The sequence below is a fragment of the Trichinella spiralis genome, assembly GCF_000181795.1.
Source record: "Trichinella spiralis strain ISS 195 chromosome Unknown Scfld2, whole genome shotgun sequence".
NCBI lineage: Eukaryota > Metazoa > Nematoda > Enoplea > Trichinellida > Trichinellidae > Trichinella > Trichinella spiralis.
In genome coordinates, this window is record NW_003526941.1 from 5,509,422 (window position 1) to 5,536,377 (window position 26,956).

Consider the following 26,956-nt stretch of genomic DNA (forward strand, 5'->3'; position numbering starts at 1 on the left):
GTAATTGTCATCTTCGGAAGGGCAGTTGCATTGGCGCATGTTCAACCGTGCGCAGGCACTTTGGCAAGTACGATTACGACACAAGCCAGCTCTGGTCGGATCGCAGATGCTGTCTTCTTCACGATTTGTACAATCGCCCACCGGTGGACCGAGGTCGTAAGCTGCGACGACGAAGCTTTGCAGAAAAAGCTGGGCTTGGGATATTAAAATGAATAAAGCGAAAATTGAAGAACCAGTAAAATTGACAACGGGATTGTTGTCGGCTGCCGGCACAGGAAACAACATCGGTCGGGGCTACGAGCTTGTCGCCGCAGCTTTACAACATACTGCTGCTGTGGTTTCTGTTAGCAGCTGTGTTTACGCTCACAAATGGTCAGAAAAAGAGAAAATTTTTCGAAAAAAAGTGGAGGGTGTGCTAAATAGTGGAAGGGGAGTGGGATGAAAATAAGCGACGACTTTTGATGACCGAGCTGTTTGTTCTGTTGAATGTGTTTGTGCTGAAAATGAGAAAATCATAAAAAGCAAAAAGAAGGATAAACATAAACATATATAAACAGGCGGAAGAAAACAATATCAATTTATCAAAGTGGTCACTTTAAAAATTTTGTTATTGTTTTGCTTTTGCAGACGCGTTTTTTTATTTTTGAAATTTCGTTTTAAAACGTAAAATGTGTGTGATGCATGTGTATGTGTGTGTATACATGTATGCGTATATACGTATGGGCTGGTGATGGATAGATGAAATTTGATGAGCTGGTGGTGGTGGTTGTCGTTTTTAAAAATTTCTCTCTCATTTGCCTATTCTCGAAGTGAAAACAAGACATGCTAGTGGTGCAGTAAAATTGGCGTGTTGAGTGACTGATTAGAGTTGCTAGTTGAGAACATTCTACGCTTAATGTTGTACGATTGGACGGCAGCTGTCACGCCAGCCGCGCGTCAATCGTCGGCTGAGAAGCGAAATCATCATTTCATATTTCAAATCAAGCAGGAAAAGCAAAAAACAACAAAAAATAACTACATACAACTCTGATCTCAGCATGCATTATTTAAATATTTTTTTTTCTTTTTGGAAGCAGGGGGAAGGGGAAAGGAAGGGGTTTATTTTTACATTGTTTAGTAATGTTTGCACTGAGACAGTAAAAGTGATTTATTTTTTTTTACTTTTATTGGAGGAAGTTGAACGATCAAATGACGATCATGCTTTTTAGCTTAGAAAAATGACTAAACTTTTATGTGATTGTTTTTCCTTTTCGCCTACAATGGCTAATAATACACAGTTTTGTTTACTCATAGAGTACGTTGAAATTTTCATTTTTGAAATTGAAAAAAAAAATATATATATTGTCAATGAAATGAAAATTATAAAAATCACTTTCTTACTGATTAAATTAATGAGCAAAGACTTTTCAATTTTTATAAATTTATGTTTAGAAATTATTTGTAGAAATTTCCTTTGTAATAATGAATGGAGAAAAAATATTTATATGCCCAAAGGAGTTTGAAAAGTAAAGAATACTAATTTGTAATGAAAGCTTTGAAATTTCAAATTCTCTCAAAGAGGAGGAGTGCATATATTTTATATATATATATATATGGGGAAGAAGCAGGTTTAGCCAATTAGCGCGTGTGATCGTGAAGGAAGAAATTATTCAAAACGGGCGACTGTCTTTTTTTTTCTCAATGCAAATAGCTACAAGCTTATCTTTACCGGAAATTCCGTTTTCCGGTGCAAATCGAGCATCAGTAAACAATTTGTCAAATGAATTGTAAAAATCCACGTAAAATATTCGTTCAGGAGTTCAGCGATCACTTCATTAGCGAATTCAGAGGCAAACTTTCTTCGAATTAATGATTCGACTAGGTTCAGTTGAAAATTTAAATTATAAACTTGCATATATGCAAAAGATGTGCGTATTGAAGAAAAGCAAATCAACTTGCGCGCGCGCGATTAGCTTTGATTTCAAGCAGTATTACAAATTGAATGAAATTAGTATAACGAAAAAAAATATATATATATATTACGAGATAAATTGACCTTAACGTACATTTTGGCGAACAATTTAGCACATCTATTTCTTATTGTCTACTTTTTTAAATGTCGATAATAATCTCCTCATATGTGTATGTTTTTGTGACGGAAGCATACATGTTTTTCGTGTTTATTATTAATTTTTTGAGATGTTTATATATTTAAATTATTTTGGTCTTTGTGTAAAATGTATTTTCTAGTTAGTTTAGTTTTGAAACAGTGGGTAACTGATCAGAATCTGAGCGATATTTTTTAATCAATTCAAAGCTGATTGGTTTAACCATCGGCAGGCAGTGAGAAGACAATTTAATTTCTATACCGATTAAGAATAAATTCAATTTTTAATAGAATAATTGTAAAAGTACGAAATGCTTCATTTTTCTTCTGTCAAGCTCTTTTTCTACATTTCTCTTTCCCTCTACCTCCCGCCCCTATGCTTTTCTCTCTTTGACTCAGTTTCAGTCGATTTTTTTTCCCAACTGGTCATCTATCATAGCAGAATTGTAGAGGAGCAAAAAAGAATAATGGAATATTTTTATCATTTGGCATGGAATGATAAATTTGTTATTTGAAAAGCTATATTTGGTGGCAATTGCTTTTGCTATTTTTGAATGTAGAACAACAGCTTATGCTGTTTTGGAATGTAGAGCAGAAAGAATAAGAATAAGAAGAAGAGGAAGAAGAAGGCATGCAGGCATGCATGCATGATTCCCTGGTTGGCGGTTGAAGAAAGGTCGAATTTCCACTTCACAAATTCCTCGTTATCAATGCAACATATGCGTTATGAATCGATTGAATGTGAATCTCTATTCTTGATCATATATGCAATTGGCGAGGGGATCAATAGAAATTTGTACTCAATCAGGCGAAGCAAACCTGGACAAAATTTGCCGTTGGTCAGTTGAAATTTGATTGATTATTTGGTTTGTTGGAAACGATGTAGCAGTTTGATTTGTATGAAAGAAAATTTAAACATAAACATATATGTATATATTGTAATGTAAGGGAAAAAGTCAACAACAACAACAACAACAGTGAGAGAGCAATAGTAGTAGCAGTAGTAGATGAGTAGTTAATTTAATATTACAATTTTCCTCTGGGATAGGCTTTTTTCAACAATTGTGCTTAAATCGATTGCCACGAATTAAGAAAAGCGTTCAATTCGATGAAGCTCACTTTCGCATTTCAATTCAACATCAGTAGCAGCATGTGTGTTATTTGGAAGAAAAAGCAAACAGCGCGCGGAAATGATGATATCATCAAGCTGTGTATCTGTCAGCGTCCGTAACGGCTGCTTAAGCTAATTATGTATATACTATAATAAAGTTGATAAGCATTTTCAACTGGAATCGAGCTGAATTTTAAAATTTTCTTTAATACATTTATCCCACCTAAACCATCCAGTATTATGATAATCATAATTGTTGTCGGCGTCGCTGTTGTTGTTGTTGTTTTAGTGTTCCTTCAGTATGGTTTTTAAATTGGTTAAAATTATTAACTTTTAACTAATTGCAATGTCTAAAAATAAGCACAGCAGTATGAAAAGAATTGGTCGTCAAGGTAACGAAGATAATTTTAAAGAAAAATACATATGAAACATTTTCCGTTTTACCTGTACATCTGAACAATTAAACGGGTACAAAGTTGTTTTTTTTATTATTAAATTTATCCCTATACTACTTGGAGTAAGGCTTTGGCTTCCCATATTTGGTATGGCCGATTGGTGATCAAATGACGGTAATTCAATGGAAAATTAGTCAACGAGCAAACAAACATGCATCACACGGGCGCGTTATTTATCACCACCAAGGCGCATACATGTGAGAAAATAAGCATTTAAGAGAAAGGGAAATTTTTCTCTTCTTGTCCGGATGTTTTGTAGATCAAACATTTCATCACATACAAAATGTCAAAAGCATTAAAATGCACAACAATAATATTGATGATAATCATGCACAAAAAATCAATTTTTCACAGTAGCTTTTACCTTTTGTTATACTGTCTGACAGTGAATGGAAGTGGAGAATTTTAAAAAAAATAATAATAATAAATAGAAAAACTTTTCATCCTTTCAAATCTTCATAGTATTATGATAAAATTAATTGGAGTTTTATTTTCTTTTTTTTTCATTCGTTCAGTTCAACTTTGAGCTTGAGAAGCTTGAGCTGAGCTTGGTTATTATTACTATCATTATTATCATTAAGGCCGGCATATATCTTGTTCACCTGGCCGAAAGTGAATAGCGACTATTATATTAAATCGATGTTTAGCTGTGAGCTAATGTCGGGAAAGGGGAGAGACGCTTTGGTGTTTTTCGGCAGACGAAATAGGGTTCATCGATTGGGCAATGGGTACCTTTGGACACGCCTACAATCGATCATCAATCGAAGGGAACCCGGCCGGGTTTTACTTTTCCGTTTTCTCTTCTCTCAAGTCCCTTTTAAATATTGAACGAGCTATTTTATTATTATTTTCCTTGATTATTTACTTTCATTCATGTTCAATATACATCATAAAATATACATATGCATGTACGACCGTTATTGTATATTGTGTTCTTTTTTTTTGGTTTTTCATTAGCCGATTATTAATCACTTTTTATAGCAGTAGCTTTTCGAACAGTATAAAAGAGAATAAATTTTCATCTAATCTACTATTATTATTATTATTATTATTATTATTATTATTATTATTATTATTGTTTTCAATGGAAAGGATAATTGTGGCGCATTTTCAAAAAAAATACATTTGTATTAATCTTTTGGAGTCTAATTTTTTGATCACTTTCTGAAAATGAACAGTCAATTAACTGACTAACTGACTGTAAATGACTCTTTGAACAAACTTGGCGGATGGATATTCGTCAAATGGCATCTGGTGACTTTGAAAAAAAATTACAAGTCTGTTGTTGTTGTTGTTCAGTTATTATTTTTGAATTTATATAATTTAAATGAGAGACAGGGAATATTCTATCCTATTTCTTTCAATATGTACATCAAATTTACATACCTTAATTTGAAACGTTGGCAAAAATTTGCATTTGAAATTCGGCGTGGATTGTTAGATCAAAATGATCAGAAACCATTGATATGATGATAAGTGATGATGAATGATAAGTATAATAAGATTGAAGAGATTGGATTGTGATTGTGATCGTCAATTTTCTTTCTGTTGCATCAAGGCGCAGTGTACTCGTTCTGTTTGTCCAACGGCAGCATCGAGCAGCGCATTTGCCCACTTTGCGCCTGAACGTGATATTTGCTTAGCTGTCCGTCTGTGTACCAGCTAACAATCATCGTGGAAATGTTTATTATATTTTCTGTAAATTATTCGATCCATATTGAAATATTTTCAAAAATTTCATCACAGAAATCTTGTCGTATCCTTTTTTTATTCATCTTTGTTTCTTTTTTTCATTTATTTAAAAAAATTTTTTTAACTTTTTTTAAAATAATATTAGATTTGAAATTGACGCAGAAGTTGTATTATACAAAAAAAAGGGATTAATAATTTTCAATTCTTGTCATTAGATTTTTTTTATGCAACAACAGTTTTTCATTTTTAGTCAATTTTTAATGCATTTCAGTTCGATTCATTTGTACATTTTTTTTATTGATTTTTAATGCTCTAATTTGCATCAATTGTAATTTCGACTGAATTCTTTCACCTGAAAAATTTCTCTTTCAACTTGGTCAATTTCCTGCTCCAGATGAAAAAATTTTCAATTTCACCATTCGAAAAGAAACTCTTTCGCTTTTCAATTGTTATTATTATTTTTTAAATTTCATTGTTGTATATTTAAAATTATAAAAGCAAAGTTGAATTATCATCATTTACAATGTGAAGAAGCATCAGTTGAAAGAAATGCACAAATGAAAATGAATCAAATTAATTAATTATGTTTGTTTCAGAATTGCCCAGAATTCATCCGCCGGATCAAAATGTGACCGTCAGTGAAAATGAAACGGCAACGTTGGAATGCAACGTTCACGGCGGCTATCCACCGGCACGTCTGTACTGGTACAAAGAACCGAATGAAAAAATTGAAGCTGATAATGACAGTAAGCTTTTAAAAAAATATGATTAGCAATTATTATTATTATTATTGTAAGATGATATTTATTCATGGTCAGAGTATATTTTCGATGGAGAAAAATTGTTGATCAAGCAGAGCGAAAAATCCGACGCTGGAAATTATCGATGCGTTGCGGAAAATGAAGTTGGTAAAAGCGTTGCTCAAAGACGTCTTTTCGTGACACGTAAATTTTTTCTTGTTGTTGTTGTTGTTGTTGTTGTTTATTTATTTGTTTATTTTTAGCACCAATTCGGTATTTGTGGACAATGTGCGATGAACATGGTCGGGCAATTAAAACCACATACGTACCGGCCAGAGGTGACACACCGATGATCAATTCGCCAATGCTTCCGTGGGATACAGAAGTGATCGATTTTCCAATTATCAACGGGTCTAACAACGTGTTCATCCGTTGTTTACCATCCAACTGAACAGCCATGCCATAAAAATGATAAGTTATTATTATCAATTATAATTTTTCGTATACTTTATTTATCGTCTATCATTTGACTCTACATTCTACAACTTGCTGCACTGGCGTAGAAAAAAAGTTTTCCTTCTTTCTTTCCTTTTTCCCTATTTAGTGTGCACGCTTTGGTCACAATAATCGTTGAGAGCTGCATTAACAACTAACAAATTTTAATTCATAACAAATATAACATCCATAATAGCAACAATAAATATGGTAAATTAATTCGAGTCCTCTAATTTTGATCGTTAAAAAAATACGGGAAATAAGTACGTGAACTTCTCTACTGAGCAATAACATTTAACAGTATTTGTTATTGATGGTGATAACATTGATAAATAAATGTATAATATAATACAATCTCTAATGGTAACAAACAAAACAAGAAACATCAACGAATAATTTCAATAAAAGCTATCGTGTCTTGTTACTGTTGATTTCGGTTTTCTTCAGCAAATTGCAGTGCATCCGATTCCATTGTCCAACGAAAATGACTCAACAGTGCACCGACCATCCATGCCGATATTATGATCCACATTTCTGTTTTGTCTGAAATTGGTGTACCGCAAACTGTGTACCATTCAAGAGTGCCACCGCTAGGAGCTTCCGGCTTCTTTTTAACACAATGGAAATCGAAATTTGGATCCAATTTCGACAAGCACAGCATATCTTTATATTCTATGCTCTTAAAAAAACTTCAAAAATGAATTCTATCTTTTTAAACTCTAAAATCATCCATACAAGATCCAAGAAGGAATGTTTGGTTGTAGTTGCACGACATGAGCCCAGTGGTTGATGAATGCCAGTTGAAATTACATCTTCTGGTGAATAAAAGGCCAGTACAATTAACAGGAACGTATACATGATGAATATCACAGCAGTTAATTCGTTCAACATTGCAAAAATTGCTAAAAAATGAAAAGCATCAAGTGAAAATAAAAAGAAAATCCAGTAATTGAGGAACTTACTTGACAGTCCTACAGTATATCCAGATTGTCGACGGCCTTCTTCTAGTTGCTGTATCCATTCGAAATTGGATATCAGCGAAATTAACAAGAAAATAAAGAAATAACTGCACAGATTGCTTGTTAGTTGTTTAAACATAAGAAATATCACTTCAAAGGTATAAAATCCGAAAACTGGCGCCAATTGAGCAGGAGTCAGTACGCATATCAATTCACGAATGAAGCTGAAAGTTTGTACAAAATCCATATCACATTATAGCACTGTAATTTTGTTGTCAATTATTAAAAACTCACAGTTTCCAATTGTAGTCTTCTGTTAGTAAACATCGATGGGAAATGCGGAAGAAAAGAACAAAGTACATGACGCTCAAAGAATAGATCAATTCGGGACCAAGCCGTAGAGGGCCTAATCGTTCGACCAAAAATGGATGCTCCGTATGCCAAGTCCACCACAGCATCTTCGTGCCTATCAAAACAAACGGCACGCGTAGTGCTGTAGAAGTCAGCGCTACTAGCAAGCTTTGACACATCATTGTCAACTTCAAGCTGTAATAAAAAGAAAATACAAATTACTGAGAATAAATTGGTTTCAAGAAAGAAATTCAACTTGCCGGTGAATAATCGCTAGTGTTGTGTAAATTATAGTCGGATGTACGAATAGAATAACGTAGCCAGGAATACGGCGACCAAAAAATGTCAACAAGGACTGTGAATACCACATGAAATCATTTGTCTCGCAAAAGTGGATCTTTCGGATTTCATACATCATTCCAAATACTACAGTTCCGATCCACATGTAAACATGACGCCCACCCATTCGTACAGCTGAACGTTGAAATATTACAATAATGTCTGCTTCATTAGGAGTAATGAAAAACTTACCGTGAATAAACGTCAGCAGAAAAGTTACAAAAAAGGTTAATGAACATAACAGCACTGTCGGATGGTCAGCCAGTAGCCAACGGATATCATTGGCCCCACAAACCCAGTCAGCAAACTAACATCAAATAACGGTATTAAAGCAATATCATGACTATAAAGTTAGTATTTAAACATGAAACACCGTACCATAACAACATTGTATCCAATATTCTTAAGTGTAGCTCTTGTTTCTTGAGAAAAATCAATTGGGATGCGATCAATCAAATAATCCATCTCTGTCCTAAAGCATTTATGGTTCATAAATAAATACATATGTTTCAGTATATGTATACATATGTAGTAGGAATTATATTTCATCTTAAAATATTCAACCCTTTTGCTACGATTGTTAATTTACCTTCAAAAGGCGTATTACAAAGAATCTGAGTTCAATGAAGCAAGGAGATGGAGATAACAACAGCTGCTAAGTTTCTTATTGTAGGTCAAATGATTTGCAGGATCTTTTTATGATTTAAATTCGAACAAACCCAATTAAGAAAAGTAGGACAACAAGTATCCTTAGTCGGTACATTAATTTGTATATATGTAATATTCATTTTTTTAAAATATTTTTTGCAAATGTAAACATTAAAAGGTTGAATTCATTTATTATTCCTTTTTATTAATTCTTTTAGATACTGTAATGAATTAATAAAATATTGAAACTGGAAATAATTACATACGATTCAGCATTGTTTAGTAGCATTTTGTAACTTTTATTCATTTAATCAATTAATTTTTATAAATTATAGTTTTTCTGCTGCTAAAAGAAGCCATCCTAATAGCGAGCGTTACATTAAACGTGATCATAGATAGGTGTTGCATACTGTGAACACGAAAGACTTCCAAAAACTTTTTCTCTTAAACAACTAAAAGTGATGTTAAAAAGACTATTTCAGTTGTCGAAATTAAATTCGATCAAAAAATTTGATGTTACGTATATTATTTTGCAACAATACAGTCAGAAATTTCCTCAATTTCCTGCGTCGCCGTTAACTTCAAAGCGTATTCGTGTTTATGGATATTTCTTGCTTGTAAGGCTATTTTTTATACTGCATGTTTTGTATTTGATAAATTATAGTTTTATCATCTATTTGATTAGTATTTTGAATAAAACGCGTTGATTGAAGATTTCAAAAGATGCTGGCAGAGTGAAGCAAATATTAAATGATAAAACGACTATTATTGAACTTCTGAAAATTAAATGTGTTATATTGATGGAATGTAATATTTTTTCATTCAAAAAAATTGTTTGATTTTTTGATGTTTCAATAATTTATTCTGATTAACCAAATTGTTTAAACATTTTTTTTCAAATATTCAAGTTTTCTTTACAGCAAGCAAATGCTATTAATTTGAAATAGCTTTCAAAAGTCAAGTTTTTTATTATCATATTTGCATTCTTTAAATGTATTCTTTTAGATTTTTCCTGTTGGCTTTTTTGGGCTTGGTTTATGGCAAGTAAATCGTCGTAAATGGAAAAAGCAGTTATTGCGTGAATTACGTGAACGTTACTGCGCTCCACCGGTGGAATTACCTGATGAGTTAGTATTGCTTGCATTTTTTATCAATTTTTTTTAAATTAAATTATTTGCTTGTATTTTTAGTCTTGCCAAATTGAACGACATGGAATTTTGTAGAATCAAAGTTTGTGGACAGTTTTTACACAATGAAGAATTTTATATTCCCAATCGCTTGCGCAGGGACGAAGCTGCTTTGGATACCAAGTCACATTTTTTGGTCGACGTCCATTCACCTGTCGGAGTGCATGTTGTCACTCCATTTCTTGTAGAAGGAAAAGGGTGTGGTTGTTCATTTTTTGCAACATGCGATTTAACGTTAAGGGATTGTTGACTTTTAGGTACAGAATATTGATTAATCGAGGTTGGGTGCCGAATGAGCTCAAAGATCCCAAGCGTCGACAGAGAGGACAAGTCAGTTAATGGTCGAATGTTTGAAAATACACTTTTATAAATCGTTGTGTTGCAGATCGAAGGTAGAGTTGAAGTAACTGGAGTGAATCGACTTCACGAAAAGGTACTGAAATGTGTTTTTTTAAGAAATGAAAATTTAAAATATTTTTCGTTGTAGAAACCACCTTTTGTTTTCGAAAGCATTCCTTACCGGGATGAATATTTTTATCGAGATGTTGTCACTATGGCGAAGTTTCACAATACACTGCCAATTTATATCGAAGCTGATAGCTGTATCAATTAATCAGTTTTCTATTTTTTTTAAATATTGCTTGCATTTAGCATTTTACTTATTTTAGCTTCTAATGTACCCGGCGGTCCAATTGGCGGTCAGACCAATGTTAAAGTTTCCGACAATCACACCACTTACATAATCACATGGTTTGTTATGAAAATATTTTTTTGATAATTTTTTAGTGTTTCTTTTTAAATAAAATGAAATTATATACGTATCTAGTAAAAAAAGCATTCATGATGATTGATTGTTGATGAAATGTTATTCATTAGTTGTTTTTTGTTTCAGGTGGAGCTTATCCGCTCTTACGGCATTTGCTTGGTTGAAAATGTTTTTCTGGTAATAATGTGATGTTATTGAAGATAATTTTTACAACTTCATGGTAATAAATATTTTTCTTCGAAAATTTGTCTTCTGATTGGATAAGAAAATTGTCTTGTTTAAATTATTTTAAATCACTTATCAGCGAATATTGTTACAGATGCAAATTTTGTGTTATCAGTAATCCAAATTGAAACTTCATTTTGTATACATTTATGGCACGTATTCACTGTTGCTTTCATATTACTGATGAAGCTCATTGTAATTGTGGAAAATTTAACTGTTTCTTCTCTGCAGACAAACAACGTTGTCGTTTAGGTAAGCAAGTTATTATTTTAAATTTGTTTGAATTATTTTCTAAGTTTTGTTGTTTTAATTTTTTCTTCTGTACAATGCGCTACTTTATCACAGGGGGGTCTAGTGGTTTTTATGGTAATTTGAACTTGATGAAAAGTAGTTAGGAATGTGATGTATAGTCGTGCATTTTCATTTGCTTCCTTGTGAACTGTTGAATTTTATAAGTTTCACGTCATTTCGCAAATTTCTTGTTTTTCTCAAGTTCTCACGTACAGTGTACTGAAATAGTATTTTTTTTACATTTGATTGAAAAGTTTAAAATGATGTTTATTTGCCTACTACAGTATTTGATGTTTAAGTTGAAATGTAACTGGTAATTCATTTATTTAATCAAGAAATGTAAAATTAGTTGATTTCAAAATAAATATTTTAAAATTTTTTTCATATATGAGTATATATCGAATATTATTGTTGTTGTTGCTAATGCGATTTTACATGTGCAGTTGCAATTCAGTTGCAGTTTTTTTATTCAAAATAATTTTGTTAAATGTATTACATAAGAGGGGTTTCAATTTTTATCAACTTTGTCGTCAAGTAATAAAATGAATTTCAATTCCTAGACGAGTGTGTGATTTGTTTCAAGTGGAAATTTTTCTTTGCTTTAAGAATGTTAATCACGTGATGTATATTTTTGTTGATTTTTTTGAATTGACTTTCATAATAACTTTTTGTTAGCAATATTGTTAAAAATTGATGGTTGATTTAGAAAAGAACAAGTGTTTTACTTTTAGAAAGCACTTTTGAAAGCTGGAGTGAGAGTGAGAGAGAGAGAAAATAATGTCAAACAAGCTTTTTGATAACTCAGACTTTTTGTAAATATAATTTTAAAAAAAGCAATTTATTTTTAAACTTTAAATATATTACAAAATTAATTTTTGAAAAATAAAACATACATGTATGCTTATGAAAGTGAAAAGTTGAAATTTTTTTTTGTAAATTGCATGTAAGATATAGTAGTAGTTTTTGAATGCCGTTGTCCGAAGCTTTGTTTGCTGCTATTGTTGAACGCGGGCGGTGGTCGTTTGTATGTTTGCTTTAAGCTTCTATCAACCCCGTTTTCTTCTCGCTTCCAGGCTGGTGAAGCGATTTGTTGAACGGCCGGAAAAATGTCTCGATTTTTCACATTTTCCCGGGTCCGACCAGCCTCTGGCTCCACTTCAAAATTTTCCACCCAATTCCAGTGCAAAATTTGATTGTTGTGCAAATAGATTACAATTTCTAAAAGTTTGTTTTTCGAATTTTCATCCTGCACAAACTTGCCCAACGATGATGCTTCATTCCAAACTTGTATTCGTCTGTCGTTCAATTTGCTAATTTGCGAGGAGTAGCAATTTTCAAATTTGCACATCTTTTGCCATTTTCTATATTTATATATATATTATAATATGCAAAAGAAAAACATTCCCCTCAGTTGACCGACATACACGCACGGGGCGATTGATTTTCAGCGCTACATTATGCAGATTTTTTTTTGCAAACTGGTTTTCACAAACGTTCTCTTATTGAGGAAAATTTTCAACTGACTCGATGAATAATTTTTACAATCAATCAATTATTATCATGACTGTTTCCATTTAAATAAAGTTCAAGCTTATGACTCTGTTAATCCGGTGATGACTTGACATTTGCAAATTGTAGGGCATTTTTCAACTTTGACGCCGATGCGTATATTTATTTAACATTTTCAAGTTGAATTCGTTAATTTTCACTTTTAATCTTCCACTATTTTTATTTATATTTTTACTATATTTTAAAGAAAAGAGAACCAGAATATTTTAAACTATAATTTTTAATCACTTGATGGCAGCGGTCAAGAAAATGAAAATAATCGGTACCTAGAACGTGTGCAAGCTTTTTTCGGGCAGTCTTCTAAAGATTGGATGGAATTTTAATTGATCGATGAAAAACGAGATTGGGGAGGGCAGTGAGTAGATGGATATTTGTTTGTTTGTTTGTTACTGTGAATGGGGATATATTGTTCTAAATAACAATAATTGGCAGCGGCACGGTTGAGCTAAATATAAAGATAGTGTGTTGTCTGTTAATGGTGCTTGTATGGGCAGGCAGCGATTAGGTTTGAGAATATATAAATGAGAGAAAGAGGGAAAGAAAGATATATATATATATATGTATATTTATATATATATAAACTGGAAAGTAAAGTTAGAATATGAATATAGAAAAACCTGATCATCGATTCAATGACGTCAAGTGGATTTTTTGCTAGCGTCGGCTGCGGTTTCGTTTTGCGTTGGACGAACTTGTACTCTAGCGATAAAAGGTAATGCGGAATTGTTCAGTTCTTTGAGAAAGCGTAGACCCGCCGGGGTGGCGTCGATCTTTAGGTTTTGTGTATTTGGTGCCTGACGATTTCGACTGTATGCCTGATTTGAAAGGTGTAAAAAAAGAGGTTCAAAATCGGATAAATTGCGCATTGTATGCATTCGTTTACTTTATTTTTTGCATTCATTATGTATTCCCAACGGTTTGCTACCGCGCGAGCAATGCTCAACGCTCTTTGGGAACGTCGTCCATTTGGATCCAACGTTTCAAAATCCTAAACACGAATTATTATTATTATTATTGATATGGGCGGTTTATATTATTAGTTGTAGCTTGTACTGGATAATTGACGACACTTGGATTTTCGTCAGTTTGAATCTGTTGGTTGAAGTTGGGCGGCATGTTTGTCTCCGGATTAGGAGACAGTGGTGGTATTTGCACTTTTGACCAGTCTATTGGATTGCCTTCCCAAGTCACTGCCCACGGACTGTCTACACCTGTGGGCGGAAGTGGTTGCTGGCCAGAAGTGGGTGACCAAATTGGCAAATTGATGTCCAAGCTGGTCATCTGAGTTTGATCTTGGTTGGATGCAAATGGTGATGGAACTTGCATTTGACCAGCCGAAGGATTGAACGGTGCGAAAGTTTGTTGAGTTGCCGTTGGCCATGGTCGAGGCCAGTATGGTTGTGGAATTGGCTAAATTGATTGCAATGTGACAAGTGGGATGAAGGAAAAATTTCAAATTGACAAACTTGAATGCCGGCAGCTTGACAATATTTGCATATTTCTCGTAGAATATCTTGGCAGCGTTGATTTTGCTTGAAGAGAGAGAGAGAGAAAAAAAATATTGATACAAAGGAAAAATCGAATGGAAAGATAGATGGTAGAAGAATTTTTTTTACTTCGGTAATCGGCAATTGTACACCGCCGGGCCACATGATGTTCACTTGTCCACCGCCAACTGGTGGTGTTTGTATTGGACCGGGGAAAACTCCGCCGGGGCGTGGCTGCGGTTGGGGAGCGGTTGGTTGAAAAATCGAAGGGAACTGCACGCCGCCCGGAGCTGTGGGGCCGAGTGGATATGGTGCAATTCCGCCGGATCCAATGCAAGTCGGACGATCACCGTACATATGTGGACAACAAGATGACGTCGAAATCAAAATACAACACTGTGAACCACCAGGACTGACCAGTGCAGGCTGAACAGAGAGAAAACAATATCTTATTAGCATTAACATTTGTTAAATTTCGGAATTATCATTATTACGTTCGCCTCGAATGCAGGATGCACAGCGTTTGTCAGTGTGACTGCGGCATATAGTTGAAGCAAAAGTTGAGCAATCGCCGCCATCGCCGATTGTCACTCTTCCTCTGTATGATAAAGCAACTGATTGCCAGCTAACTTGCTAGCTAGCTAGCTAGGTGAGAAACGATGGTGAAAGTTGGTGACGTGTCCGGTTGGACGGCTTTTTCATTGGACGGACAAGCTTGGACCGGTCGACGGTTCAGATGAAAGGCATTTTCAAGCTGGTCACTTACTTACTCTTGAGCAGAAGCACCAAGCATATTGGCGGATGTTTGCTTGAACGAAAAACGTTTCACTTTATATTCAAGTGGTATTTATTGTTGATTAAGTTGAAATTTTCATCTCCAACGTTGGGCATCACGTTGTTTATCTATATCTATCTATCGATCGATCTGTCTACAAACTCTTCTAATTTTCCCTGAAACTGGACATTTTTCAAATTTAAACCAAGACTGAACACTTCTAGTATATATATATAGAGAGAGAGCAAATAATATTTTTTTTGAACAATTTCAAATTAAGTTATTGTTTTCATTTCCATATTTATATAAGATAAAAGCATTTGATAGATATTTCTGAACTTTTTTATAGAATTAAGATTAGAACAGAACAGAAAAGTTTTAAAAAAAGTGCTTGTAATTATTTACAAAAGAGAAATTTTCAATCGGGAAGTTGCCAATACTGTATATAATTAATTTATCGATTTATACTTATATATGTATAGGTTTGAATTTTCTTTTTCATTTGATAATCGAATCCATTTAAAAAGAGACATGCATAAATATTTGAAAATGTCAAAATACGTCCCTCATTAATGATGATGATGATGACATCATGAAGCTTTTCTTAAAATTGGTCACCGTTTTACTCGATCGAATAAGACTGACACTGACAGTTGCAATTGAATTATCAATATTTGAATGAGAATGAGTCACCTGATTAGGTGTAAGTAAGCGGAGAATTTGTATGAAATCATCAACCAACTGTAGAAAAGTAGTTGTCGTACACCGAGTCAATGAAATTAACACAAATTTCAACAATCTCATTCAAAAAAAATTGTTTTTCGGAAAATTTGCATGAGACAAACAAAAGAAGAAGAAGTTCAATTAGCACAAAAGCACATCAGCATCAGGGGAAAAAAAGAACAATGTCGATCGAAGCGATGATGATGATGATTATTATTATTGAGTGAGCTATTTAAGAACGTGCTTATATTGCTCAATATAATGAGCAAGCGTCTTGGATTTGTGTGCTTGGCTGGTAGTGGACCACCTGTTTTCCCAATCAACAACAGTTGGCCAAGGCGTCAACAAGCATAATAGCTTTGGCGCGCCGTGGCCAAGCTCCTTCTTGATTGCGCTGAACGTCGAGGGTGTCAATGGGGCAGTTTTCTTTTTCCACGCCAATTAGTCGGGTCGATGCGGTGGTGCCGGCGACAATGGGCGACACTTGTTCTCCGACCCTGGCCAATCCGAACTTTTCTTGTCCCGCTTATCCAAGCTTACCGTTGACCATTGCTGACCAGACACGGCGTCACGCGTTTCCAACCAATCGGCTGCCCAATACTGTTCTACTACTGTTATTATTGTTCCACGTCTGTCCTTGTCCATCTGGTCAGCGACTAGCTTCAGTCTGCTACCAATTTCAACCGCACGTTCTCGCAGACGACTGTCCAAAGATGGACTATTATCGATCAATTGGTCCGATTTATTTTCACTCCACTGCATCATATCATCATCGTTGCGCAGGTATTCTCTTACCTGGAATATATATATATAAATACCAGAAAAAAAATAAAAAAAAACGTTTACTTTACATTAAATCTATTTTATTGTTTTTTCCTTCATTAATAATTATCCTTTTACTGTTTTCTTTGAACCACAAACTTGGAAAACACACGGCATTACAGTAATGTTTTTTTCTGTAAAGTAATTGTTTTCAAAAAAAATATCGAATTCATTTTTTTCTATAAAGTGAAACTGATTTATTCATAATGCATATTTTATATTTATGAATGGATTTTTTTTCTCTTTCAACTTGTTTAACAATAATTCAACTTTAACAATCATACCGAAAGTTCATCTGATTTTCAGGCAATTGCTTACTATAATTACAAAACAAAACAACTTGACGTTCATTGTTGAATGGTGATAAAACATTATTTTTAACAAAAAAAGAACATTATTATTATTATTGCATGCATTTTTGCGCAGAAGAGTGATTTAAATGTAAAAAAATTTTTTCATATCAGAAACTGTGAGAAAGTTGTAAATTCGTGTGAATTGATACTTTGATGATGATGAATTACCTTTCTTTTTAACATGCGTAACAACTTGTCTCAATGTAGAAGAGAAAAACCTATTTGCGCGATACTATAGAATAATTTCAGTAACAGCAATCAATTCGATGTACAAAGTACATCGATGAGAATTCATCTTCACCTTCTTTATAAGATGAAGTAAAAGAAATTATAAATCAATTCTTTACCACTTAAACAAATTACATTGCCAATTTCAAAGATGAAAAAAAGTAATAATAAATAAGCATTAACGATATTTTTACTTTACCATAACTGTTTTGAAAAGTTTGAAATAATAAAACATGATAAAATCAATAATGTTGCAAAATTATTAAGATTGTCTTTTTTTGCTTACCGTAAAAACTATTTAAAATACTGAATGAATATAGAAAAGAGAAACTTACTTCAATGCTGCGTCTGGGCCGTTGATCATGTAAGCAAGTGAGCAGAATAACAAGACAAGAGATATATGCCTCTTGTGGAATTTGTTTTTTTCTCGAAAGCCGGTTTTCTCAGACAATATAGTTATTGTTTCCGAAGTAAACGGAATTTCTAATGTACAATTAAGGTGGAGTTTGTTATTTGCGTAGAAAAGCAATATCTAGGCCACCTGTAAGAGGAACGTATGCTATGCGAGCAAGTAATATAAGCTGGAAGGTAAAGCGCTGGAAACGGGAATCTTTCGTCTGAGTTAAACAACACCAACAAAAAGAAAAATATCCAACTTCAACCGGAGTACAGTATACTTGATCCAAGTATCGTAACGGATGGGTCAGCTTTACTTGAAAGATAAAGATAATTCAGGTTAGATGTTGAAGAAAAAAACAAAAAAAGTGAAGAACAGAAAGAAGTTAATGAAAAGCAGGTTTCTACTGTTGTGCTAATGATCCGGGGTCAGCAAAGGGGTCAGTTGGGCAGAAGCTGTCGGCTGATGAGGCGAATGGACATCGACTTCGGTAGGTTATGCACTTGGCCGACAATTGAGTGAGTGGATCATCATCGTGGGCGGAGCCGGTGGTCAACCGACTGACCAACGAAAACGATCCGCTCGATTGCAATAGCTGCTTGAACGTTGTGCAGCTGTGTTTAGCCAATTATCGGCCGAGCGCATTAAGAATTTATGCAACAATAGCTTCATCGGCCTGTGAGAACGCGGAGCTGACTCATCCGTTGGGAGGTGAGTAATAGCGTTGTTGAGAACAACGCGACTTCTTCTTCTTTTCCATTTGGTCACTTTCTCTCATCATTATTTTTTTTCAATTTATTTATTTTTATTGTTTTTAATGACTGAACTCGATAAGACGCCTTTAGCGCCGCATGAAAAGTCAGTTTTGTTGATCGAGACCAATTTTCTCGTCAACGCTATGATCATGCTCAAATTGAATCCCATCATTTTCGAGTGGCTTCAATTGAACGACTACGCCCACCAGGAAGCGAGTTTAATTACGCAAAAATAGCACAGCGCCTTGTCGCTTGCTCAGTTCGACCGTTCCCAGCGTTAGACACCTGCCGTCGACGGGTGCCCATCCTCTCAGGACCTCTCCACCCGGCTTACTGTAATGATAAATTGGCGTTGCTTTCCTGTCCATTAAACAATGCTCATAATTTTCTTTTGTTATAGTAGTATTCAATTTGTGAAATAATTATAATTTTTAAAAAATCAAGAAATTATTTAAAAACGAAATTAAATAATCGTTCTTTAATTTTCAACAATACTGTAACTGTGTATGTGTGGTTTTTTTTGAATAATTATTTCGTGTGTTCACTACAGAATAATGACAAAATGAAGATTGATTGTAATGCAGATATTTTAGTGCAATAAGAATAAAGAAAGAAATTACTCGAAATTGAAAAAAAAGCTGCAATGCAAAGAATAAGCTATTCAAAAATGTAGTTTCTATTAAACGAGTATAAACTGTAGTTGGATTTAACATAATAATATTAATAATCAGCTTTATTAATCGTATGAATATCAATACGATCAAAGAAATGAACAGAACATGATTTGAAAGAGTTTCATTGCACAGTTGAAAGGGAGTTTAAAACAATTTTTGCCCATGAAAATTTGTTGATATACAGTCAGTTTTCAATTTGAAATATTAAGTGCACCTGATCGGAGATTATTTGTGGATTTAATGTCAATCTAGCACTAAGGAAAGAGTGTTTGAAAGGCGGGTTCTTTGATTAATTGTTTTCCTCCATATGAAGTGGCGTGACTGGGATAAAATCCGAGAGGAGAACCACCGCAAAACTGTGTTGTTGCTGTTCATACGATCCCCTAAGATGCAGAAACCTAAAAACGTTTTCCATTGCTTTTCTGCTAGTCAAGCGTGAAATCGATTCCCCTGGATTGGCCTTTCAATAGCCAACGGTGATTGAAACCATTCTTCCAAAATTAAGACCCAATCGGCATATTTTTGAAACGACGGTCCGATTGAAGCCACGGCGGCTAGGCTTTTTGTCATCGTCGTTGAAGCGAAAAACCGATACCGGCTATCCATTGCCAGTGCAAACAACGACGATTAACCCTGGTCGACCGGTCGCCAATTGACTGGTCGCGTGTCGGAACGAGCAGAAGGCTTCTCGAAAGCCACACATCTCAGTTGATGGACCATTTTCCACTTGGCAACAAATCACTCAATCACACACGTGCAAGCTTTTACAAATTGACTGCTAATTTGCTGCTGAGCATCATCTCCAAGCATTAACAGGCACAAGGATCATTTTTCTCATAATTTCCCAACTTCAAAAGAAAGCTTTCATCTCAAATGTCAATTATATATACTTAAATATATTTACAATGCTTTTTTAAATAAACACTAATGTTTTTAAATAAAAAATGCAAAAGAAATTTTCAACTATCAAATGTATGTGTGCAAGTATTAATGTTGAATTTGCATGTTGATATTTTAAGTATCATATTTTAACAATTTATAAATTCTTGTATTTATTTAAAACGAAGAAATTATTTCTGCTAATAATGTTTTCAATTGAATTCAAATGTTCATTGCAACTGTTGCTAATTGAATCCTGATTGTTACGTGTACTGTAATGTGGAACAAAAGTGCTCATTTGTCAAGTTTGGTAAAAAAAAAATTTTTTCTTTCAACATCTTTTTCATTTTACACAGACATTGAAATGACTGGAAATCAATACGACAATGCAGATTGTCTTGAGCGTTATGACATGAAAAAGCTGATTGAATATTTGCATTCAACATCAGTCAAAAAAGTATTGATTTTTTGTTATTTTTTTATTTTAAAAAAGAGAATTAATTTCTTTTGTGACAGTTTTATCGATAAAATTTTAAATACATTTATTTATTGCAGTGAAGTAGAATTTAATAATTTGTTTTTTGTCACATTGTAACAACACTACCGTTGTACATGAATGTGAATGTTAAATATGTTGAAATATAAGTTGTAAAAATTACAAACAGTAACTGAATTATTGCATTTCCTTTATTAATTTCTTTTTTTTACTTGAATTTAGATTGCAGTTCAGTTTGCTGAAGAGTTTATTTCCGACTACGAATTGATTTGTAGTTACTTTGAAAATGCATTTCATTTGCGAGTTGCCGTTATTGGCGAAACCCCATACAACGAGTTAGTTTATTTTCACATGTAGTTTTTAAAGTATTTCATACATGACCACAGACAGTACACTGAATTGTAAATTTGATTTATTTTTGCTTTTATTTAACCAACAATTTTATTTCAATATTCAGCAGTTATTTTACTCGGGGTCATAGTTTAATTTTTCATACCATGCATGATTTTTGTAGGCAGTTTTGATTTTCTTTTTAAAAATGTTGTTATTATAAAGTTTTATTTTTCTTAATTTTTGTTTGTTTACAGTTGTTGTGCCAATGAAACATTTGCATTGAAAGTTGGAGCAGAATGTCTTGCTTATTTTGGAGACTCGTGCCATAGTGAAGATGCCAGAACTACAATACCGATTTTTGTTGTGCCGAGGCAACAACCTTTAATCGACTTTCCAGTGGAAGCGATTACGGAATGGTTGATGAATACTAGTGAAGAAACGCGAATTATTATTTTGGATCCATATTTTTCTCACAAGAAAGGTAATTTAGTGAAAAATATCTGTATGTAGATTTGTTTCATTTAACAAATTTCTTTTAGATTACGTACAAAATATTTTCCAAGAGAAATGTGCCGTTTTCACTTTTCACAAAGAACTTAATTTACCTGCAGACAGTTTGGTACTGTGGTACGAAAAGATGGATGTTCGATTTGATCATTTGGCGATGAAGCATCCAACGGTGAAATTTTACATTTACGATTCAGAATTGCTCAAAATTGTCCATCTGAATGTGGCAACACACAAAACGCTGCGTAAGCGTTTGTATGGAATAGAAAAGGCCAGGGAGGCTAAGTATGGGGGTGGGGTGTGGTTTTAAGCATTTGTTTTCAATAAGTTGCATGTAACTTTTACTGTTTTGAAGAACAGTTGGAATTTTGTTTGGTTCGTTGAATTTGCCCAATCGGTTGGAATTGGCCGACAGAATGCGGCAACTGTGCAAGCAGACCAACAAACGCAGTTATATGTTCAATATTGGCCAACTGACCGTGGCCAAGTTGGCCAATTTTCCAAATGTAGAAGTATTCATTTACATCACCTGTCCATATTCGACGGTACTTGACTGCGCCGATTTCTACAGGCCGATTGTTACGGTTTTTGAATTTGAAATTGCCTGCAATTCGAACAAATTCTGGAATCCAATTTCTGGCATGTTGTGCTCATTTTCTGAAAGCACATTAACAACTGGTTGAAATTCTGTTTTGATTTGTTTTTTTAAAGTATTTTAATTAATTAATTTATTAATTATAGACGGTGTCAGTGAAATGACGAATCAGATGGATAGGTGCAGTGTATCGTTGATTAGTGGCAGAGTTGAGCCAAAGTTGGAAAATTTTCATGACGAATCAACTATGTCGTTGCTTCCTCAGAATATGGAAATTACGCAAATATTTGCAAGCAGTACGTCTATCATTCACGTTTTATTCAACTCTCATCATCATCATCCGGATAAAGCAGTTTAAATAATAATAATAATTTATAATTTTTTTTCTTATTTAGATGATTTTCTACAAAGTCGAAGTTGGAAAGGCTTGGAAGAAAAGATCGGAGAGACGCCCGTTGAAAATGTAATTGAGGGTCGTTCAGGTTTAGCTGCTGGCTATACGACGGAGCCGAAGTGTGAAATTCAAAGCAACCAGTGATGAAATAATACACACCGATGTATTATTTCTTTTGCTTTGCTTTGCTTTTGCTGTTCCTCGAAAGACGGACAATAAAGCAAAAGAAATTATATCTAATTTTTGTTTTGGTATATGCAATGAATAATAATAATAATGATTCGTCAGGGATCGATTTGAATATTCTTTTTCTTTTCAATTTTAGTTTTTTTCAATTTTCTCCACACTGTCGCTTAGGTCATAGTCGAATTGTTCGTCATAGAAGGCCAACCAGCAGTGTGCATATTTGCATCCGGTGTCTTTTTCCTTGCAGCTCGCATCATCGGTGCAGTCGATGTTCAATGGCACCGCGGCCGTGCAAGTTCCATACAAGCAGATCGTGTAGCCGTTGCATTCGGCATGTTTCTTGCACGGTTCACCTTCTTCCATTCCATTTTCCCCTTCAAAGAGAGCAAGCAACAATTGGAAAGCAACAGAAAGAAAATTGACCAACAGGCTTACTTCCTTCTTGCCAGCAGATACCTTCTCGGCAGATTTGCTTTGCTTTGCAGTCAGTATCTGAATCGCAGGTAGTGCCGATTGGATAAGCTGCAATGCATCGTGATTTGTGGCGTTTCGAGCACACTTTCGTCAAACCGCAATCTTCATGCGTATTGCATTCCGCTGTCAGTGCGGTTGCATCTGTGACAGAAAAAAGAAGAAGAAGAAGAATAAAGGACGACGTGTGTTTTTAACAATTTTTACAATAGAAATGAGAAAATCCTTGTCACCGTTATTATTATTGATGCTGCTATTGATTGCCGACCAGCAGAATTTGTACTTGCAAGCACCACCCTGTGGACAAGCGAGATCTGAGGTGCATCTCGTGCGCGTTGGTTCGGCTTCTGTGCATTTGGATTTCAAGCATATTGCCGTCTCTGTGCAGTGAAAATGATTCGCGCAGTTGCCGCCGCCGGATGATGGTTTTGTCGAGCCTGAAAATGTCCTGAAGAACTGTTTTAAGAAATTATATGCTTGCTTGTTCGAAGGACAGATTATAGCAATACGTGGAGGCGACTGGGTTATTGGCATTGCTTTTGGGACTTCTTGTTTCGGTCGACCACGCCGCCAGCATTGTCCAAACTTGCAAGCCGAAAGTTCACTTTTGCAATGGTCGTCGTTGTAACAAACATCACCGGTTGGTACAGCTTGTTCGCACATCTCATATATGCAAATTTCTGAACCTGGACAGTTGAGGTGTGTAGCGCATGGACGCTGTTTGAATGGCAATTTCAGCACATCTTCTGTGGATTTGTTTTGTCTTATTTTTTCATTTTCTTTGAAATGAGAAAATCTATTCAGTTACCAGTTGCAACGTCGCAAAAACCGTATCTGCAGATGAGATTTGCAATACAGTCGGCATCTTTTCTGCACTGCATGTCTGTAATTGACACTGGCATGCAGTAATTTCTTTTATCTGATCTGAAGAAGTTGACATGTAACAATTTTCCTTACACATTATGGTCCAGCATGTTTGGTAGCGACATCGTTCTTGGTATGAGCAGTGGTGTTCAGAATAACATCGATTGCGTGTTGGTATGGCAGGCATGCAGAAACCGTTCGAGCAGATCATCTGATCTGGACAATCATCATCTGCTGTGCACAGCGAACCGGCATCTGCTTTATTTAACGGTAAGAGTTATTTTATTTGTACTTTTTTTTGGTTTTTTACAATATTATTCATACCTTTTGCGTAAGTTTTGACGATTAGGAATCTCAGTGCATAGACGACTCGAATCAGCAGCCCAATGGCTACCTAAAAATTATTCACATAACAATTAATACTTTTTTTTATTAAGCAAACAACAGCAAAACAGTTATCATAATGCATCTTACCATTTTTGGTTTTTTAATCTTCATTTAAAAGTGAAAGAAAATGAGGGTTTTCTTGAATTTTAGCTTTTTTCATTTTGCATATGTTATAAATATAGTTAATCTTGTTTATAAGAAAAATCAGAAAAGCGTCGATATTTGTTGTGTAATGAGACTGATCGCTTTGCACGATGAAACAGGGAAATAGTGACGACAAATGATTATAGCTTTTGATTACTGTTGTTGTTGTTGTTGTTGATATTACAAAGGCTCTTATGTTAGATGTGATGTTTTGATGTTCTGAACGATGAAAAAGCATGCCTGTCATCGTTCAGCTGTGCAGCTATGTTGAAAGCTTTCATTGTTCAAATTCATCTGAACTGGGTTAGCAGAAGATGTGAAGCTGCAAATTTTTCTGTTAAGCTTAATAATCGTCCGGGTGACCTAATTGTTCTTCATATCTGAAGCCGAGCGCTTTGCAAAACAGCATTGTACATTGCAGTAGCATTGATCAAATTAAAAATAGGGTCATTTTTAATATTAACATAATCTTCAGGTGGTAAGAATGTACGAAAGTTATTTCATCATCTCATTTTTATGATTTTTAGCAACTGTAAAATCCATTGCTTGTTGCATTTGAAAATTTTTATAGAAATTGAAATTCATCTCGTATATTTACTATTGTTTCAGTAATGTACAATGATGAATCATCGAAGTATACCTCACTGTCTAATGGGCAATTCAAAATAATATTTTAAAAAGAGTAAAATTAAATAAGAAACAGTGCATTTGATACTCGACAAATTATAAATGTAAAAGTAATTGATTAATTAATTGGACGACTTCTTTCAAAACGATTAGACAACCTGTGACTTATTTTCTATAATATGTATGCAAAATTTTTGATTTATTTGAACTGATACTTTGAACTGTACCAGTTGATCTATTTGTAGATTGTAACTGTCAGTAATAAGTAATATATTCAATAAAAATAGTACTAATGCCTTAGTGCACATTGATGTTTACGTGACTGTCGATCAAGTGATTAATTGCATCATCAAATTGCTGTTGGTTAAGATACTGTAATGATACTTGTAAATCATTTTCTGTTTGTTTATCTTCTCCATTTCATATTTTCTTTATCATCATTTTGAAAAGGTAGGTTCAGTGATATTTTTCAGCATTCGTCAAATTAGCTCGCGTATATTTATTTTTCAGTTAATTCAGTTTTGATTCTGCGTCAAGTGAACTGTTGTTCTTGTTGTTATGTTATGAAAGAATTGTTTCACTAGCTTTGCTGTTGAGTAAGCATGAGTAAGGTTGGAATGATAATAATTCATCTAAATTCTGCTTTGTAAAATCTTTTCGTCAGAGTAATGATTATTACAATTGAGATAATTTTACATTTCTGTTTCTTATCTGCTGGGTCATTCTTATATTTTTGCCTGCTAGCAGTATGACAAAAGTATTATTATTTATTGCTTCAGTTTTGATTGAAACCATTGCGAAACCTATACTTTGAATAAATTTCATTAATCATCAAGCAAATGAATAATTTTCAATATTCGAAAATTATATTCTCGTCATTATTCAAAAATTACATATGTGTTAATTATTTATACATTTTATAATTGCATGAATGTCATACTGTAAAGTATTTCACAAATTTTGGAATTTTTTTAAAAAGTAATTTGTATGTAAATGATTTCATTTATTTTGCCATTTATATGTGAATATGTATGTATGTATGTATGTGTAAAGTTAGAAGAAGAAGAAGTGAATTTGATTTCTCGATGCTATTTGATAAAGATGCTGAGATTGCGCATTCGTTATTTGTGCAGCCAGTTGGAATGCATTTTCACCAACCAATTTCTTACCGCCAACAGCGCCACATACACACACATACTTTCATGTTAAAGCGTTGTTTGTGCTGTGCATAAAGCGAGAATCGATTGAAATTTTCTCTTTCTCGTTGTTGTTATTGTTGATGGTGATGGTGGTGGTGATGATGATGAGAATTAAGATGCAGCTTGTAGTTGTATATCTTTTTTTTTCTTCTGCTTTTTTTAAATAATACTTGTTTTCTTCTGTTTTATTTGTCTGTGCTGTGCAATTGCTATGATTTTGTTGTGTTTGAAAGTTTCACTTGAAGTGAGTTGTTCTGCTGTTAACCAGTTTTAGTGTGCATATTCTTGTTGTGCGTGTTGGAACGTTGAACGCGCAACTCCCAATTCATCACAAACTTCTAGAAATTAATAATTCTCCATCCGCATGAAGAACTTATTCCATCTTCATTTAATCCCATACATGCAATTATCAACGTGTATAATATACGTATATATATATATATATGCTTGTTTTGTAGCAGCAGTAGTAGTTGTAAAATGAAGTTGCGTTGGAAATAAGCAAACAATTTCAAATTCAGCAAAGATGATGAAGTGATATTTCCTTTTTATTTCAAATAATATATTTTTCGTCAGTCAGCTGGTGAAAATTGTTCAGCACGTCAGCAATTCATCTTGGTGTAGTGGTGTGCTGTTTCTTTTGTTTTCTGGATCTCGAAATTGGGCTGCAAACGACAAATCACTTTCCGTTTCGCTTTCACCACTGTAATTTAATTGGTCTATTTTTTTCACGTTGTTTGTTTGTTTGT

The 26,956-nt window shown here is 34.0% G+C and overlaps 11 protein-coding genes across 11 annotated transcripts; 5 read left to right on the forward strand and 6 right to left on the reverse strand.

Moving 5' to 3' along the window:
* The first annotated feature begins 37 nt into the window (after positions 1–37).
* Positions 38–442, forward strand: Tsp_05832 (hypothetical protein). The gene is made up of 2 exons (XM_003380053.1): positions 38–156; positions 184–442. Exons 1-2 carry the CDS (start codon positions 38–40, stop codon positions 440–442), a joined length of 378 nt encoding a protein of 125 aa, XP_003380101.1.
* Positions 443–3,173: 2,731 nt separating this feature from the next.
* Tsp_05831 (hypothetical protein) lies at positions 3,174–3,734 on the reverse strand. The gene is given in 4 exon segments (XM_003380054.1): positions 3,174–3,329; positions 3,346–3,383; positions 3,421–3,491; positions 3,619–3,734. The coding sequence occupies 4 exon segments, from the start codon at positions 3,732–3,734 to the stop codon at positions 3,174–3,176; spliced, it is 381 nt and encodes a 126-aa protein (XP_003380102.1).
* Positions 3,735–4,291: 557 nt separating this feature from the next.
* On the forward strand, positions 4,292–6,535 carry Tsp_05830 (putative immunoglobulin I-set domain protein). Its single transcript, XM_003380055.1, has 5 exons — positions 4,292–4,432; positions 5,163–5,301; positions 5,941–6,090; positions 6,142–6,288; positions 6,348–6,535. The coding sequence occupies exons 1-5, from the start codon at positions 4,292–4,294 to the stop codon at positions 6,533–6,535; spliced, it is 765 nt and encodes a 254-aa protein (XP_003380103.1).
* Positions 6,536–7,000: 465 nt separating this feature from the next.
* Positions 7,001–8,693, reverse strand: Tsp_05829 (conserved hypothetical protein). The gene is made up of 7 exons (XM_003380056.1): positions 8,607–8,693; positions 8,421–8,535; positions 8,255–8,363; positions 7,833–8,084; positions 7,542–7,762; positions 7,315–7,481; positions 7,001–7,258 (listed from the first exon to the last, which is right to left on the reverse strand). The coding sequence occupies exons 1-7, from the start codon at positions 8,691–8,693 to the stop codon at positions 7,001–7,003; spliced, it is 1,209 nt and encodes a 402-aa protein (XP_003380104.1).
* A 171-nt stretch (positions 8,694–8,864) lies between these two features.
* Tsp_05828 (SurF1 family protein) lies at positions 8,865–11,010 on the forward strand. The gene is made up of 10 exons (XM_003380057.1): positions 8,865–8,901; positions 9,212–9,261; positions 9,359–9,472; positions 9,882–10,003; positions 10,067–10,297; positions 10,321–10,393; positions 10,449–10,496; positions 10,551–10,665; positions 10,732–10,813; positions 10,956–11,010. The coding sequence occupies exons 1-10, from the start codon at positions 8,865–8,867 to the stop codon at positions 11,008–11,010; spliced, it is 927 nt and encodes a 308-aa protein (XP_003380105.1).
* Positions 11,011–13,925: 2,915 nt separating this feature from the next.
* On the reverse strand, positions 13,926–14,979 carry Tsp_05827 (hypothetical protein). The gene is made up of 4 exons (XM_003380058.1): positions 14,896–14,979; positions 14,531–14,827; positions 14,381–14,446; positions 13,926–14,324 (listed from the first exon to the last, which is right to left on the reverse strand). The coding sequence occupies exons 1-4, from the start codon at positions 14,977–14,979 to the stop codon at positions 13,926–13,928; spliced, it is 846 nt and encodes a 281-aa protein (XP_003380106.1).
* Positions 14,980–16,340: 1,361 nt separating this feature from the next.
* Tsp_05826 (hypothetical protein) lies at positions 16,341–17,666 on the reverse strand. The gene is made up of 5 exons (XM_003380059.1): positions 17,638–17,666; positions 17,497–17,506; positions 17,243–17,306; positions 16,800–16,855; positions 16,341–16,694 (listed from the first exon to the last, which is right to left on the reverse strand). Exons 1-5 carry the CDS (start codon positions 17,664–17,666, stop codon positions 16,341–16,343), a joined length of 513 nt encoding a protein of 170 aa, XP_003380107.1.
* A 436-nt stretch (positions 17,667–18,102) lies between these two features.
* Tsp_05825 (putative transcriptional regulator) lies at positions 18,103–18,822 on the reverse strand. Its single transcript, XM_003380060.1, has 2 exons — positions 18,694–18,822; positions 18,103–18,297 (listed from the first exon to the last, which is right to left on the reverse strand). The coding sequence occupies exons 1-2, from the start codon at positions 18,820–18,822 to the stop codon at positions 18,103–18,105; spliced, it is 324 nt and encodes a 107-aa protein (XP_003380108.1).
* Positions 18,823–20,371: 1,549 nt separating this feature from the next.
* Positions 20,372–22,940, forward strand: Tsp_05824 (diphthamide biosynthesis protein 2). The gene is made up of 8 exons (XM_003380061.1): positions 20,372–20,464; positions 20,726–20,838; positions 21,091–21,317; positions 21,376–21,641; positions 21,699–21,888; positions 22,085–22,234; positions 22,334–22,451; positions 22,658–22,940. The coding sequence occupies exons 1-8, from the start codon at positions 20,372–20,374 to the stop codon at positions 22,938–22,940; spliced, it is 1,440 nt and encodes a 479-aa protein (XP_003380109.1).
* Positions 22,941–23,236: 296 nt separating this feature from the next.
* Tsp_05823 (hypothetical protein) lies at positions 23,237–23,617 on the forward strand. The gene is made up of 2 exons (XM_003380062.1): positions 23,237–23,365; positions 23,396–23,617. The coding sequence occupies exons 1-2, from the start codon at positions 23,237–23,239 to the stop codon at positions 23,615–23,617; spliced, it is 351 nt and encodes a 116-aa protein (XP_003380110.1).
* Positions 23,618–23,785: 168 nt separating this feature from the next.
* Tsp_05822 (conserved hypothetical protein) lies at positions 23,786–24,351 on the reverse strand. Its single transcript, XM_003380063.1, has 3 exons — positions 24,328–24,351; positions 24,178–24,247; positions 23,786–24,111 (listed from the first exon to the last, which is right to left on the reverse strand). Exons 1-3 carry the CDS (start codon positions 24,349–24,351, stop codon positions 23,786–23,788), a joined length of 420 nt encoding a protein of 139 aa, XP_003380111.1.
* Positions 24,352–26,956: the final 2,605 nt, after the last annotated feature.